The sequence below is a fragment of the Narcine bancroftii genome, chromosome 1, assembly GCF_036971445.1.
Source record: "Narcine bancroftii isolate sNarBan1 chromosome 1, sNarBan1.hap1, whole genome shotgun sequence".
NCBI classification, from domain to species: Eukaryota; Metazoa; Chordata; class Chondrichthyes; order Torpediniformes; family Narcinidae; genus Narcine; species Narcine bancroftii.
The window spans coordinates 280,785,099-280,802,162 of record NC_091469.1 but is presented as its reverse complement, the minus strand read 5'-3'; the positions used below and the strand labels follow the sequence as shown (position 1 = coordinate 280,802,162).

Here is a 17,064-nt window from a genome sequence, read left to right as displayed (position 1 = left end):
TAAGAAATGTTGTTATTAATAGTTTAATAAAAACTTATTTTGAATTTGCTATTGGTGAATTTTCTATGGCTGTTCCTGTGTTAGTGCTAACAAAAACCCTTTAGTCCCAAACATAATTAGGAGTTGTTAGTGTGTAACACCTGCTGGTTGTTCATGTTCCCATCCAAATGCATCTTAAACATATGCTTCTAACACCTCTCTTGCAGGGCATTGCAGGCATCTTCAACTAAGTTATTAAAACAAAATACTTGCCTTCCAAAATCAGTTTTATTGATAACCTTAACTGGGATTGTTGGTTAAATAGGGCTGGAGGAATTATAGAAGGCCTTTTCTATCTTGTGAAAAAGATTTTCTGTCAGCAATATTTGTGCCCCTTGTAATTTTACATACTGCTATCAGATAGCTTCTCAGCTGTTGCTAGTCCAGAGAAAACAATCCAAGATTGTCCAATCTCTTCTAATAGCTCATGCACTCCAGTCCAGGCAGCATCCCGATGATCCTTTTCTGCACTCTCTGCAAAGCCTCCACATCTTTCCCTGTACAAGTTTGGTTAACTAGGTCTGTCCTTAACTTGAATTTGAATTAAAGTAGGAACAAGTATGGTCCTGATTTAGCGTCAGTTAGTTAGATGTTTATCTTGGTATATAGCATATATGGAATTTATTTTGCCCTTCTATGCATGTAAAACACTTAAACACTTCCAAGCACACTACGATATCCTAAACATAATAATACAGTACATAATTAGATGATTTGGGAGAAGATGGAGGGATGACGACTGTTTGAGAGGATGGTCCTGGTGCTGGAGAGTCAGATTTTGATTTAACTGCTGGAAAGGCAGGAGGGTGGGGTGGTTTACTACTGGGGTCGATTTCTTGAAGTAGGCATCAAGGGAGGTTTGTACAGAGCTTTTCCTCATCATAAATCACCTTGTAGCTGCTAAGGTCCTCGGTAACTGCACGGTCAACTTTTTTGAAACTCTCTGTTTCAGGATCTTGCTTCTCAAATGTTGCCATCCCTGCTTCAATGAGATGAAAGGCTTCAGCTAACTGTTTTGCCGAAAACTTTTTTGGTTCTGGAAAGTTAAGGCCAGAGTCTTCCTCAAATGCTGTCATCTGCTGCTCTACTTCCATAAGGTCTTCATTGGTCATTTCTTCGGCATGGGAGTTGAGTAACTCTGACATCATTTTCATTGATGTCTTAACTGCAGTTGATTACCAATATCAACCAAAGTTTGCCTGGCTTCGGCGATGTCAGCTGTAAACCCCTGAAAAGCAGTGGTGAATTGGAGGTACAGTTTGATCCACATTCATTTCATATTTGACTGCTTCACTTCATCCCAAGAGTCAGCAATATTTTTGATGGCATCGTAGATGTTCTAATTCCTCCAGACTGCCCCTATGCTCATCACATTTTCTTGGGGAGCCCTGACTACTTGTGAGGTGTGCTGTAAATAATAGGCCTTAAGAGGCAATTACTTCTTGATCCATTGGCTGAAGTAGGGATGTGATGTTGGTGGGTAAAAATCACTTTTACATCGGGGTGAAGGTCATCCAAAGTGCTTGGATATCCGGGTGCATCGTCAAGCACAAGGAGAATCTTGAAAGGAATTTTCTTGACCAAGCAATAACGCTCAACAGCAGGGACAAAATGGTTCAAGAACCATTCTTCAAAGATGGCAATTGTAACCCACGCCTTTGCATTTGCCTTCCAAATAATGGGAAGAGATGCCTTAATGATATGGCGATGTGCCCTCCGATTTAGGGAGCGATAGACAAGCAAAGGCTTGAGCTTTAAATCCCCGGATGCATTACCCCCGTTGATGCCATTTTTTCCTTTTGAAATGAAGGTCCTATCAGGCATTTTTTTTCCAAAATAAAACAGTCTCGTCCTCATTGAATGTTTGGTCTGGCAAATAACCCTCCTCCATAATTTTTTTTCACCATTTCAGGGAAATCACTCAGCATTTACATCTGCACTCGCTGCTTCACTTTGCTCGAATATTATGTAAATTTGCCCTCACTTTGAAACGACGGAACCAACCCCTACCTGCAACAAACTCTTCAAAATCACCTTCACTTGATGTATGTGCAGCTTTTAAATCATTGAAAAGGCTTTGAGCTTTATCTTGCACTAAAGTAAGGCTAATAGGCATAACGTGCTGATTTTGTTTGTCTCACCAAATTATCAATAGCCTTTCCATTTCAATAATTAAACCACTGCATTGTTTAGTGATAATTGTAGCAGGGTCTTTCACATGCTCCATTATTCTCACTTTATTCCTTAAAATTGTTCTGATCGTTGACCAACTGTAGCCCAAAGCTTTTCCAATGGCTGATATAACTTCACCTCTTTCTGATCACTTTATTATTTCCACTTTATTTTCAATCATGATCGTTTTCCTTTGATGCATCACCAGCATTTGCATTGGATTTATGCTTTGTTATTATGTATGTACAGTAGTTTCAGGGCTTTTCTCCTTTAAAGTAAACTGTTGGTTCAAGTGCCACTTTTAAAGCAAACTTAATATAGATAAGAGTATTGTGTCGATGTTAGATTCGGAGTGGGTGATTATTGCGCTGGAATCTCATACAGCATACTCTCTCGCTGTGCTGAGTGACGATAGCGTAACTACACTCAAACTGGAAGTTCCTGGTATTGACCATGTTTATCTGAATGTAAGTAAATTATGTTTCGAAGAATATCAATAAAGGACCCACTACTGATACAGTTTCCTAAATTATTCCTGTTGCTCTTCAAAGGAACAACACTGGCTTTTTCTCCATTAACCTGGTATCCTATTTGTGGCTAAAGATCTGTCAAGGCCCCACCAATCATCTTCCTTGCATCCTTCAGTATCTTGGGATAGTTCCTGTTAGGCCCTGGGTCTTAACCACTTCATTTTTCAAGAAGCCCAACATCACCACCTCCTAATGTTGCTATGTCTTGAAATATTGACATACCCCTCACTGATCTCACCATCAACCATGTCGTTTTCCTTGATGAGTACTGATGCAAGTGCTCTTTAGAAACTTGATGCAATTTTCTGGAGAAACTCAGTGGGTTGAGCAGCATCAGTGGGAGGAAAAGAATGGGTGATGTTTTGGGCTGGAGCCCTTCATCAAGATTGGGAAAGCAGACAAGAGGACAGGGTTGGAGGAGCATGGGAATGGTGAACCGGATAGAGGCAGGACATGACAGACAGAGGCAGTAGATTGGCAGATGAAAGGGGAGAGAGATGAGAAAACAAGGGGGTCAAGTGGAAGCAGATGAGTCATACACAGTGAGGGTGATTAGAAGAGAAAGTTTGCCAGGGCTAGGATCTGTTAAGTGAATGTGACAATGGTGGAATAAAGAGAGACCCGGTTGAACTGAAGAGAGGAGATAGAGAGCAAACAGATGAATGCAGTGGGGAGATGGGGCGGGGGGGCACAGGGGAGGAATATGGAAGGAAAGTGAAGGGGGGGATATGAATGGGCGGGGGGGCGCAGGGGAGGAATATGGAAGGAAAGTGAAGGGGGGATATGAATGGGTGGGAAAGGGGAAGAAAACAAGAGGGGGGGGAAGAGCTGAAGGGCCACAGAAGAAGAGAGAGGTAAGTCGTTACCTGAAATTAGAAATTTTTTGATCATTCTATTAGGCTGTTGATTATCCAAGCAGTTGTTCAAGCTTACTTTGGGGTTTACGCTGGCAGTGGAGAAGCCCAAGGCTTGTTAATATTGTCAAAATGGCACCCATTTTTTCTCTCACTGTTGCTTCTTGACCCACTGAGTTCCTCCACAGCGTCAGGTTCCCACACCTGCGATGTCCTGTGTGTCTCCAGGAACCTCACCCACTTCCTCTGGCTCCATACATAAATTTCTCTCTTTGTTCTCATGTGGACTAAACATTCCCCTGGCTACCCTCAGTCTCCAAATATACCTATAAAATTCCAGACCGCCTGCCAAAAACCTTCACTGCTCCTTTTAACCTTCCTCATTCCTTGTTTTAGTTCTTTGGTGCTTGCTTTATAGTGCTCAATGGGCTTGTCTGATTTTCAGCTTCCTAAACCTACATGTACTTCCTTTTTATTTGACTAAACAAACAATATCTCTTGTTATCCAAAGGAAACACGAGCCATCACTCCTGGATGCTACTTGATGAGTATTGCAGGCTGAATTTGCTGGAAACAAGACTACTCCCTTTTTTCTCACCTCTCCTTTAGATCTTTCTGCTGCCCACAGGAGAGCAGCACCTTCCATTTTGGGAATGACTTACCTAAACAGTATTGCATGTCTAGCCAGGAGAGATGCAAAAGACAAAGTACGACATTTAATTGGAGTTAAAAGATTATCGTTCCTCCCCACCTCCCCCACCCAGTAATAATAAAAAGGATCAACCAGAGGATTAGTCTTTAAATTAAATGTTTTGTTTGAAATGCTAAACTTTAAGCACTTGGGAAACTGAGCAAGCAAAGAATGAGTGGCTCAGTGGGGTCAAGCAACATCCATGGAGAGAAATGGATAGTCAATATTTCCCATCTTAAAAGGGTCCCAAGCTGAAATGTTGAGTATCCAGTTCTCTCGATGGATGTGGCTGACTCCAGAGTCCCTCCAGCTTCTCTTTGCTCAAGATTCTAGCACCTGCAGTTCCTTGTGTTTCTTTAGATGGGAAAGTATTTGCCTAAATTGGAGTACAAGGAAACTCAAATCACAGCCAAATTTACGGATGTCTTCAAAGAGTTTTCTGCATTGTTCACAATTTTTCAATAAGTTATACAATTTGCAGATTAAAGTCATGCAGAAAGAGGTAATTTATCTCATCAATGGCCGAGCTTGTTTTTGGAGAATTATCCAGTGAAACCCACAGCACTTCTTTTCTCATATGGCAATAATTATTTTTATTCTGTCAAATCCTTCAATAGTTTTGAATCACATCAGAATCTCCTCATTCCACATCACTTTTTCCAATCCCTTCATTTTACTTAGAGGTTTCAGCTGTCCTAATGTATTATCTCTTTGTCTTCGTTTTTTTTCTTTATTGTTCCAGAATTGGTCATAATATATTTGCAGCCTAGCAAGTGTTGAATAAAAATTTTGTACATTTTTCTTTTAAACTCTTGCCTTATTTTAAATATTATAAACTCCATCCATTTTTAATATCCTTGTAAAATATGTTACATCTTTCAAAGGAACCTGTTTCTGTACCCTCTTCAAAATTGTATCATTTATTTTGTTGTTTTTCTTCATTCTTCCAGCCAAGGCGCCATTAGATTTCAATTCTCAATAAGAACTTTCTAATGTAAATCTACTGGGTTCTTTTAAAAGTCCATCAGGTGCACCTATTTTCTTTTGAGGATGGGAATCTGCCATCCTTGCTCCATCTCACCGATGTGTGATTTATTTTTACTGTTAATTTAAATGGCCCAGTAATCTTCTTGGTTCAAGGAACAATCGGGGAAGTTCACATTGTGTGATGAATAAATATAGAAGCTGAATTATATGAGACATTAGTCGAAGACTGCTGTAACGGCTATTGAAATATACTGACGTGGGTTACAATGCATTGTACAATGCAGTTAAGAGGCAGTTTACATCCTCTTTTGACTGGATTGCTTTGCTGAGTTCAGAATGTTTTTTTGATTGCTTCAATTTTTCTACCAGCCTCAGTCATTTGTACACGGTTAATGTAACCCTATTGCAGCACCACCGACCTGGGTGAGGAGTTTGTGCGTTTTCCCTGTGTCTGGGTTTACTGTGGGTGCTCCTGTTTCCTCCCACATTCCAAACATGATTGGGGTAGTCGGTTAATTGATCGCGTGGGTGTATTTGGGCGGTGTGTGCTTCTGGGCCAGAAGGGACTGTTACCATCCTGTATTTCTCCATCTTTTTAAAAAAAAAAATTATATTTCAATGTTTATGTGTGCACGTTAACCCCCATCTTGGCTCCTGATAATTCCACTGCAGCTGAGATCTACTTCCATTCCATTTGCCTCTTTCTAATGACTATTTGTCAAATGTGAAATGTGCTTATTGAATAGCATTGTTCTGTTTGACTGTGGGGGTCATACTGCTGCACTAGTGCATGCTTGATTTGCCCCATAAGGTGAAAACTTTCAGCTCATCACCACTAGCTGCTTTATGACTTGCAGAATTTTGATTACTCCTTGTTGTGATGTTATATGCTGCACTAGGTGGCATGGGTTCATTGAGTATTGGTGAAACTTGAGTTTTCATGGATCCAAGTCCTTTCCCTCTGATCTTTGTGTTTGAGTGAAATATTGATAATTTTTCCTTTTGTGATTTCAGTATTTAACAACGGTTCTTCTCAGGAGCTGATGAGTCTCACTGGAACGATTCCAGTTAGCTACAGAGGTAGGAAGCATTGTGAACATGTGTGGAAACGGTGCTCTGTTTTCTTTCAAAGATGTTGCTGATTTTAGCAGTTTTAATGTCTCTTAAGGTATTTGCAATTTCAAAATAGTTAATTTAAATATAACTTTTAGAAACATTAAAAACCTCTAAGTAAAATAATCAAAAATAAAAGTAACCTCTTGACAATCTAACAGAATGTGCAGAACTTTGCTGTTTCGTATAATAAGAATATCCTGAGTATTTGTATCACAATTGGCAATGGGTGGCAGTTACTAGTATAAAGTGAAGTCTTGGAGGAATAATCAGTATTATATCAAATACATACTCTTTTCAAAATCTAATTTGACATCATCAAACTGTTTCATAGGTAGCCCTAATTATATCACTGAAGGAAGAGTGTGATCCATGTACCTTGGAGCAATACCATTTGAGTTTGAGATAACCCTGGAACCAACTTGACTTGCAAATTCCTGTCACTGGGTGGGTGTGGCTTGTGTGAAGCTTACTTGTGGGTTTTTTTTTGTGTAGTTGGGTGCATAGTTGGGGAGAAAGTGGGAAGTGGTTGTGACTAATGAAAAATTTGGAGTGTGGAAAACTTCACACACCACGAGTATTGTTCCACTTCCACAAGTGCATTGAGCCCTATGTGTTTGTACCAAGACCTGGAGTGGAATATATATTTTTTTCCCCCCATCATTAACAGTTTCATTTGTGCTTGAAACAAATCCTGATCTTCTGATTTTTAGATGAGCTTTCATTTATTTTGGAGGCAAGAGAGTTCTCTGTTTGACTTCTTTATCTTTGCAGGAAATATGTATAATATCCCTGTATGTGTCTGGTTACTGGACACATACCCTTACAACCCTCCAATCTGTTTTGTAAAACCAACCAGCACCATGATGATTAGGACAGGAAAACATGTTGATGCCAATGGGAAAATTTACCTCCCTTACCTGCATGAGTGGAAACATGTGAGTATTAGAGATTTTAAATAAGACCAATATTTTGCCTCTGTTCCATAGCAGAGTAAATATTGACACCCAGGATCTTAGGAAGGGAAGGTTGTTGGCATCTATTGTCAGAAGGTCAGATACAAATAGTTTTTGTAATTCAAGCTGGGAAGGAATTAAACTGTGGTGTATGAGGGACTGTCAGGAAATTACTAAAATTTACCGTGCGTTGTAGGTCATTTGGTGTAATTGGGTGGCAGGGGATTGTGGGCCGAAAGGGCCTGTTGCGGTGCTGCATATTTAAATTTAAAAGTACTGTTCATCGAGTGAAAATCGGAGTCCTTTAGGCGACGTGGAATGAGACAATCGAATGCAAGAGGAAACTCTTTGAATGATGGAGTGAGTCCCCACAGAGCTCTAACGCAACATTGTCTGTGCATTTGGAATGCACTTCTTAGCCAAAGTTTCCAGAATCATGGTGAATTTACACTCCAGCCACCACTGTCCGAGGGAGAGAAATTTTAACTGGGATAACAGTCTCCAGAAATGTATCAGAGGAATTGGGCCTGATGAAATGATTGAAATTAGAGTTCCATTTTGCTGCTTTACAAAGGACAAAGGGAACTTGCCAAAATATTTCTGTCTGCCCCTCATGTGAGATCTGTTATCTTTTTAAATCGGTGATATTGGACCATGTCTCGTACCTAGATTGGGACCTCTGTTTTCTCAAGTGTAGATTCAGTTAGTCTAATTGCATTCTTTCCAGGGCCAAATTGGGAACCTGAAGTTTGTATGGGTAAGGAATATGGCGGTGAGGCTGCAGATTTTCTTCAGTATGTGAGAATTGTGCTTTTTATTGCAGCTGCTGTAAGTGATTCTGGGCTGGAAGGGGCAGTACCAGTTGGGTGGGCTCAACTTGAACAGGAACAGGAGTGTCCTGGTGAAAAGGGTAAAAAGAGGTGACAAAACATTGGAAATTAGAATTCTGGGTAAGGGTCCAGCAGGAAACAAAATCATTGAATATAAACAACACAGGAAAGAGCCTAGGACTGATAGTTGTGATGGGAATAGTATTGATTTTCTTTGCTCTTGTTCTTACTAGCACATTTTGAGATACAAAATAATTTGTATGTTGGTTATTTATTTTGAGAAGGCTGAAGGCAGCACAAGAGGATTTTTAAAAATTATGAATATTTGAAAGAGTAGTTACGAAGTTCTTCCACTGGGGGAAGTAACTTTCTGTCTAACATTATCGAAAAATCAAACAAGAAATTTGGAAGAAAACTTGCTGTTGTGGGTATTAATTGAGAGGAATGAAGAAGTTTAAACACTGTCCAACTAGCTTGTTTCTGAGCTGGATGTTTATGACACAAGATGATATTTCTAAATTGGCACATTGGAAATCCGTATTCTCCACAACCTTTTCACTTGTGCTCCTTGGACCTGAATGTTCTTGGTGCTTTCCTGGCCACATTCATTGTTTCTGATCATGAGAGAACTGCACCCTTTATACTATATGACAGCAAGATAAAATTCAGAATCAGAATTTATTGCCAAGAGCAAGTCATGAAATTCGGTGTTTTGTGGCAGCGTCAGAGAGCAAACGTTCAGTAAGTTCTATTCATTAATCAGCACATGCCTTTAAAAATGATCTCACCACAGCATATATTAAATATGATTACTTGCAACACCTTTACGGTGTTTAAATCTTTGGTTTGCTATTAACCTGGCTCCTATTTATTGACATTATAGTAGAAGTCCAAAAATCTGGATGCTAGAAATCTGTACCACCTGAGAATTGGGACTTTTCTAAAACTTAAACTTTTTAAATTTAGCTGGCTTTTATCTGCGTGTGCACAGTGACAACAGACATAACGTGTATGTAGTCCAATAATAATGGATTGTAAATAGATACATTTTGTGGTGTGAAGAGAAAGAGCAACATATTAAAATTGAGTGACAAAATTGAAATAATTAAGAATCTTGAACGTGGTGTGAGTAATACTGTTCTAATGGAAACATACGAATTCAGGAAGTCTACTGCAGAAATGTCCGTGGAAACAGTCATTTACGGAATAGAACTATAGCTTCAGTCTTCAAGATGTCTTACAGAATAATCTTATCACCAAAAATTTACAAAGTCATAAACAAAGTAAAATACAAATGTATTTAAAGAAACCAAAAGAAGGGTCAAGTGGTTCTGCAGAAGCTGAGAAGGTTTCCATCCACAAGCAACACATACAGCTTTATTTCTTAAATTTGAATTTGAAAAATACTTCGCGAGAATCCAGATTGACCCAATCCCCCGAGCAGTCTGGATTTTTGGCATTCTACTGTATTTGTGTTGTCATATTTGAAAATGGACCTGGAGGAATTCTGTTCATATTTCCATGTGCAGTCAGGAACAAAGAATCTTAGTGAGTTTTACTTCACTAATCAATGGATTGTCTTTTTCTCCTTCAGCCACATTCTGATCTATTTGGACTGATTCAGGTGATGATTGTCATGTTTGGGGAGGAGCCTCCAGTCTTTTCAAAACCAGCTGCACCTCCAACCTATCCTCCATATCAAGCTACAGGACCACCAGCTAGTAAGTAACTTTTTTCAAGTAGGCATTGTGATTAAAGCTGTTTGTTTGCAATACTAAATTTGGTGTGTAGGAACCCATGAGTGTGCAGTTTTAAGTTGATGTTAACTTGGAATAACCAGTAATTTCTATTTGTGGATCAAGCATATTTTTTTTGAAAATAGTCTCAGTAAGACAATGACCATGTGCCCTCTGGTAGTTTCCATCCTAATTCTCTTATCTTTAACACTCCTTCACTTGGTACATGGTGTCAGAAAATGTTATCACAAGCAAATTACCCTGCATATGCCAACACCTTGTTACGGGTCTAGAGGTGGGTGTTATTTGGGTGTTATGTTTGTTGGGACCAAGGAAAACTGCCTCAGGATCTTCGTGATGCCACCATCATCACCCTGTACAAAAACAAAGGCGAGAAATTAGACTGCTCAAACTACAGGGGAATCACGCTGCTCTCCATTGCAGGCAAAATCTTCGCTAGGATTCTACTAAATAGAATAATACCTAGTGTCGCCGAGAATATTCTCCCAGAATCACAGTGCGGCTTTCGCGCAAACAGAGGAACTACTGACATGGTCTTTGCCCTCAGACAGCTCCAAGAAAAGTGCAGAGAACAAAACAAAGAACTCTACATCACCTTTGTTGACCTCACCAAAGCCTTCGACACCGTGAGCAGGAAAGGGCTTTGGCAAATACTAGAGCGCATCGGATGTCCCCCAAAGTTCCTCAACATGATTATCCAACTACACGAAAACCAACAAGGTCGGGTCAGATACAGCAATGAGCTCTCTGAACCCTTCTCCATTAAGAATGGCGTGAAGCAAGGCTGTGTTCTCGCACCAACCCTCTTTTCAATCTTCTTCAGCATGATGCTGAACCAAGCCATGAAAGACCCCAACAATGAAGACGCTGTTTACATCCGGTACCGCACGGATGGCAGTCTCTTCAATCTGAGGCGCCTGCAAGCTCACACCAAGACACAAGAGAAACTTGTCCGTGAACTACTCTTTGCAGACGATGCCACTTTAGTTGCCCATTCAGAGCCAGCTCTTCAGCGCTTGACGTCCTGCTTTGCGGAAACTGCCAAAATGTTTGGCCTGGAAGTCAGCCTGAAGAAAACTGAGGTCCTCCATCAGCCAGCTCCCCACTATGACTACCAGCCCCCCCACATCTCCATTGGGCACACAAAACTCAAAACGGTCAACCAGTTTACCTATCTCGGCTGCACCATTTCATCAGATGCAAGGATCGTCAATGAGATAGACAACAGACTCGCCAAGGCAAATAGCGCCTTTGGAAGACTACACAAAAGAGTCTGGAAAAACAACCAACTGAAAAACCTCACAAAGATAAGCGTATACAGAGCCGTTGTCATATCCACACTCCTGTTCGGCTCCGAATCATGGGTCCTCTACCGGCATCACCTACGGCTCCTAGGAACGCTTCCACCAGCGTTGTCTCCGCTCCATTCTCAACATCAATTGGAGCGCTTTCATCCCTAACGTCGAAGTACTCGAGATGGCAGAGGTCGACAGCATCGAGTCCACGCTGCTGAAGATCCAGCTGCGCTGGATGGGTCATGTCTCCAGAATGGAGGACCATCGCCTTCCCAAGATCGTGTTATATGGCGAGCTCTCCACTGGCCACCGTGACAGAGGTGCACCAAAGAAAAGGTACAAGGACTGCCTAAAGAAATCTCTTGGTGCCTGCCACATTGACCACCGCCAGTGGGCTGATAACGCCTCAAACCGTGCATCTTGGCGCCTCACAGTTTGGCGGGCAGCAACCTCCTTTGAAGAAGACCGCAGAGCCCACCTCACTGACAAAAGGCAAAGGAGGAAAAACCCAACACCCAACCCCAACCAACCAATTTTCCCCTGCAGCCGCTGCAACCGTGTCTGCCTGTCCCGCATCGGACTTGTCAGCCACAAACGAGCCTGCTGCTGACGTGGATTTTTACCCCCTCCATAAATCTTCGTCCGCGAAGCCAAGCCAACGAAAAAATGTTCCTAAAAACAGCCCATGTTGTGCTTTTATTTCCAAAGTGTATAGCCACATCATCTGCATTTGTGTCAAGAAATCCAAGTTAAAGATAAATAAGTTTTGTTTTTTTTTATCCAGCGAATTCTGTGAGCGAGAATTTTATTCCTATCTCAAATTTTTGCAGAGTGATTTGTGAATTCTTAAGGGGAAATTTATGTTACCTGAATATCTATTGAAAGGATTTTCTGTATTAATTTAGGGTGGCAAGTAAATTCTTAAACTTGGACTCCATGTTGAGGCATTATTATAGAGTTCACCATTCAGTGCATGTCTGTGTTAATATGTCTGGATATGACCAGGCTGTTTTAATTTTTGCACATAAATGATCTCAATTATCGCATATAAAGGACCTGATCATGCTCCAGCAGAAAATGAATTTACATTTACATTTTATTCCAATTTATTAGCATAATGGGAAACCACAAAATGAAAATCATATTAACCCTTAAAATAAACTATTCAAATCTTTAGATGCTGTTAATTCACAATAAATCTTGTATTTCAAAGGTAATAAATATTTAATCTTGGTGATGCTCCAAAATGTATAATGGAAATTAATGTCAGAGACTGATGTAAGAACATTTGAAGGGCAGCCTCCATGTTTAGCAGATGTTAACAAATTACATGAATGTGCTTTAATATTAACGGTCATTAAATAACTGCTGTGAGCTGATGTGGACAGACTAGTTACTTAGTATCGTCTAGGACAGGGGTGTCAAACTCAAATTCACGGAGGGCCAAAATTAAAAACTTGGACTAAGTCGAGGGCCGAACTAAATATTTATTGAAAATTTTCAACAACATCTGCATGTTTTCTCTTCTTTCAACATATGTAATGTTAAACTTTTTCTTATTAAAATAAATGTTTAATCATAGTTTTGGATAAACTCTTTCCAGAAGCATTAACAAATGAGAAATAAAATATTCAATAAATAATATTTCTCTATAGAGGATTTGTCAAATGTTGCTAGTGTGCTGTCGAATAGTAAAATCTGAGGGCTATTGAGAATGTGGGAGAATAACATGATTCCTGAAACAATCAAATGGGTGACTGATTGTGGGCATGAACTCTAGCAGGGTTATTTGCCATACTCTTTTTCCATTGGTTCCTTTGATTGACACACTTTTCAAGTTTTATGCCTAATGAGCTTGTATCCAGGAGCAGGACCATTTTTAACCAGGAATATATTTATCACTGTGACATGAAACTATTGGAAGATCATTTTATCCTGAGATTAAAGTTCATAATACTTACTCAGGCCTGTGTGCGGGAGGGCGGGGTTTGCGGGCGATCGGGTTGGACAACGACAGTGCGGGGGCATCGGCTCTCGCTGCAGGGCGGCATTTCGGCGGATCAGCGGCCCCGTCACCGTGAGCCGCGGGTCGTCCTGCGGCAGGGAGGGGGAGTGGGCAACGGTCCTGGCGAGGTCAGGCCCGAGGCCTCCGGTTCTGGGCGCTGGGAAGCGGACTTGGCTTCCCCTGACACCGGCCAGGCCGCGCTGCGGTGGGGGGGACACGACAGTGCGGGAGCATCTCGGCAGATCAGCGGCCCCGTCATCGTGAGTCGCGGCTCAGCCTGCGGCAGGGAGGGGGAGTTGTCAACGGTCCTGGCGAGGTCAGGCCCGAGGCCTCCGGTTCCGGGCGCTGGGAAGTGGCTTTGGCTTCCCCTGACACCGGCCAGGCCGCGCTGCGGTGGGGGAGTGGGCGGGGGGGACACGACAGTGCGGGAGTATCTCGGCAGATCAGCGGCCCCATCACTGTGAGTCGCGGGTCGGCCTGCGGCAGGGAGGGGGAGTGGGCAACGGTCCTGGCGAGGTCAGGCCCGCGGCCTCCGGTTCCGGGCGCTGGGAAGCGGCCTTGGCTTCCCCTGACACCGGCCAGGCCGCGCTGCGGTGGGGGGGGCGGGTGGGGGGGACACGACAGTGCGGGGGCATCGGCTCTCGCTGCAGGGCGGCATCTCGGGGGATCAGCGGCCCCGTCACCGTGAGTCGCGGCTCGGCCTGCGGCAGGGAGGGGGAGTTGTCAACGGTCCTGGTGAGGTCAGGCCCGAGGCCTCCGGTTCCGGGCGCTGGGAAGCGGCCTTGTCTTCCCCTGACACCGGCCAGGCCCCAAAACCATAGTCCACGGTGAGACCCTGCAACGTTATCAGAGGTGGTGGGGGCGATTAGCGGGCTGATGCCAATGCATTCTGGGATTTGTAGTATTACTGTGCATGCGCTATACTGGCGCGGCAGCCAGCGGGCCACCTCTAATACATTTTTGAAATGATCTTATGGGCTAAATATAATTATATCGCGGTCCAAATTTGGCCCGCGGGCCAGAGTTTGACATGTGTGGTCTAGGAAGTGTCGTTAATAGTCTGAAATAATGATAAATCGCCATCTGTTTATTTTTATAGAAAAGAAGCTAGTCTTGTCTACTGTGTCAAGACTAATTGTTTGTGCCATTTATTTCCATGACACATCTTAATTTCTTAAGTGTCCAAAAATGTTGCTTATTTCTCCTTTTTGTGTCAGATATCCATTTCCAATGTTATGGCAACTACAGGAGCAGAACTAGATTTAAGTTCTTCAGTATCAAATTTACTAAATATAAATGTAACTTCTGAAGGAACTACCTTAATTTTCCTTCTCAGAAACCTTTTTTAAGCATTCCTTCAGGATGGCTTACTTCCAGACTGGTTTTGTGGTTTTTCAGTATAAGAAATGCATACTTTTCCACAGTGGGACCAGCAGTGGCTCCTCACACCACTTTTGCATGGCTTTTGTACTCTTCTGAATGGTCTTTCTCCATTATGGGGTAAGGTTATGGAGGTCATTTGGTTGATAACTAACAGGTGCAGTAAAAAAAAGGAGCTTGAAAAGTTGAGTAGAACAGGGATGTAGAAAATAGCAGGTCAAGTTCTGCTAATATCCTGCATGTTCTTGCTCTCTAACGGCCTCTCCTCATCCGTCAACTGAGTGACCTCTCTAACTTGTTCCCAAGTCAAATGAGGCCTTACCATATATATTCCCTTATTCCTATCCAGCAGCATTATGGACTGGCAAGTGGATGGTTGGAAGGTCAGTAGTTTGTCAGTCGCCTGAGGGGACTCTGCTGATGCACCCATCCACCTTCTTAAGCAGAAAGTACCACATGTAGAGTCGTTAGGGCAACAGGAATCTGCACATCAGTCAGTTCCGTTGGCACAGTTTTTTCTGACAGGTTTACGAAAGATTTCTACAGCAGAGCAAAGTATTTGCCCTGAACACCTCCTTTAAACCTGCTGCTCCTCACCAGAATAGGGGAAAGAATGAGAGTCACGTGTTCTCAACCAGGATTGTCTAATCCATATAACCATATAACCATTTACGGAGCGGAAACAGGCCATGTTGGCCTTTCGAGTCCGCACCAGTTCACTGATTTTGTGCGCCCTCTTCAGGCATTGGTCTCAGTAGATCTTCATTCAATAACGATGGGCGAATTCAATGCAGGTGGAATCAGTCATAGAAATGTTTGTGAAACGTGCAGTTCAATATTTTCTGACAATGTTAAAATAATTGTTGAAGAACTTGTGGTGCTGTTGGGCATGCGTATTGTTCTGTATGCTGTTTCAAATCAACATTAATATACTTTGCTGATTTGTTTTCTTATTTCAGCTTCCTACATGCCTGGATTGACAGCTGGAGTGGCACCATATCCATCAGGCCATCCCGGTGCAAGGTATGATTTATATTTACCCAAGTAATACTGAGCTGTATTTTAAAAGTGTTAAAATGCCTATTTGAATGCTACATTTTGGCATGTAATGTTGGTTGGTATTTCTTAGTGCTGTTGGATGTTAAAATCACCTCTCTCCTTTCTGATTGATGTAAATTTTCCATATTTCTTTTTGAACGACCAAAATAGTGTGATGATCCTCTAGTGAAGCTTGTCCTCCCGACTTTTTGACAAGATTAAAGATGCAAATCACTGGAAATGGATCCCTCTGAAATATTTTAACTGTATTCAGTGTTCTAGAACCATACCCGATGAAATGTAGCAATGGATCATTTTTTTATTGCAAAATTTCCTTTTTTTAAAAATTTATTGGGATGTGGGGGTCACTTTCAGAATTACTTTTTATCTCTAACCCGAACAGCCCAGGAGAAAGCAAGTTGCAACTGTTGCAAGTCTTGGACTATTGCAAGTCACATGGTATTCCCACAGCACTGTTGACTTGGAGTATGAAGGCTAGTTGCTTGCTGGTGATATTGTTTAGTGAATATACAAGCAGCAAGCATGAGAATTTGGGAATACTCTGACTACAAAGCCACTTTCAGGTGGCCAGAATACCCGATTGTAAAGCTACCTATTCTACTCCAATCCAGCTGTCGGGTGGCCACTGAAAGTGGAGAACCTGGCCAGGAGGAGCACTTACCTCACCTTCCTCCTGTAGGTATATTCTCTGGCTTGGAGAATCCCCTGTTGGATCTGAAAGCAACACCAGGCAAAGTGGCTAGCAGCTTTCAGGTGCCTAGCAGGGGCCGGGCTGATGACAGTCAGCTGGCGACCCAAATCCCCACTGCTGTCGGGACTGGGCGGCCGGCGCGAGACGTCGGGGCTGGGACTCAGGAGCCAGTGTTTGTTCCGTGGCACCTCTCCCTGCTTCGGACCTTTCAGGTTGACCCTGTGACCAGATGTCATGGTGGGGTCTTGTATCGACGTTTCACTGGCAGCTGGTGCCACTTTCAGGCTGGCGTGCTTCCTTTCAGTTATTGTACTCTGATTTCACTTGATTTTTATAATGCAATTAAACTTGATTTTCTTTCTTCCAGTGGGTTTCCAGGATTTCCCTACCCCCCTTCAGGTTCATATCCTCCAACTACAGGCACTACACAGCAACATCCTTATTCTAGCCAGTCTCCTGCTGCAGGTGTTGGTAAGAGAACAATGATGCTTGATGGATACCTGGAAATGATATAAAAGCTGGAATATGACTAATTATTAATTGGCTCCTTTTAGGATAATGCAATATAGGATAGTGCTTAATTCTTCTCCTTTAGGCATAGCAGTGGAAAAATAAAATGCAGGTTAAAGCTCATCTCCAATTTCCTGGCAAGTGGGCAATAGCCCTTTGCCAGTTATTTGGTCACAACAAAACCTGTCCAACATT

General features: G+C 42.2%; 1 protein-coding gene across 1 annotated transcript in view; it reads left to right on the top strand.

Moving 5' to 3' along the window:
• The window catches only part of tsg101a (tumor susceptibility 101a), a 30,462-nt gene that overhangs the window by 4,099 nt on the left and 9,299 nt on the right, over nucleotides 1-17,064 (top strand). Inside the window, exons 3-7 of the mRNA XM_069901396.1 lie at nucleotides 6,288-6,353; nucleotides 7,161-7,324; nucleotides 9,767-9,893; nucleotides 15,569-15,632; nucleotides 16,727-16,830. Of these exons, the coding sequence (XP_069757497.1) occupies nucleotides 6,288-6,353; nucleotides 7,161-7,324; nucleotides 9,767-9,893; nucleotides 15,569-15,632; nucleotides 16,727-16,830 (525 nt within the window). The remainder of the gene's footprint in view (nucleotides 1-6,287; nucleotides 6,354-7,160; nucleotides 7,325-9,766; nucleotides 9,894-15,568; nucleotides 15,633-16,726; nucleotides 16,831-17,064) is intronic.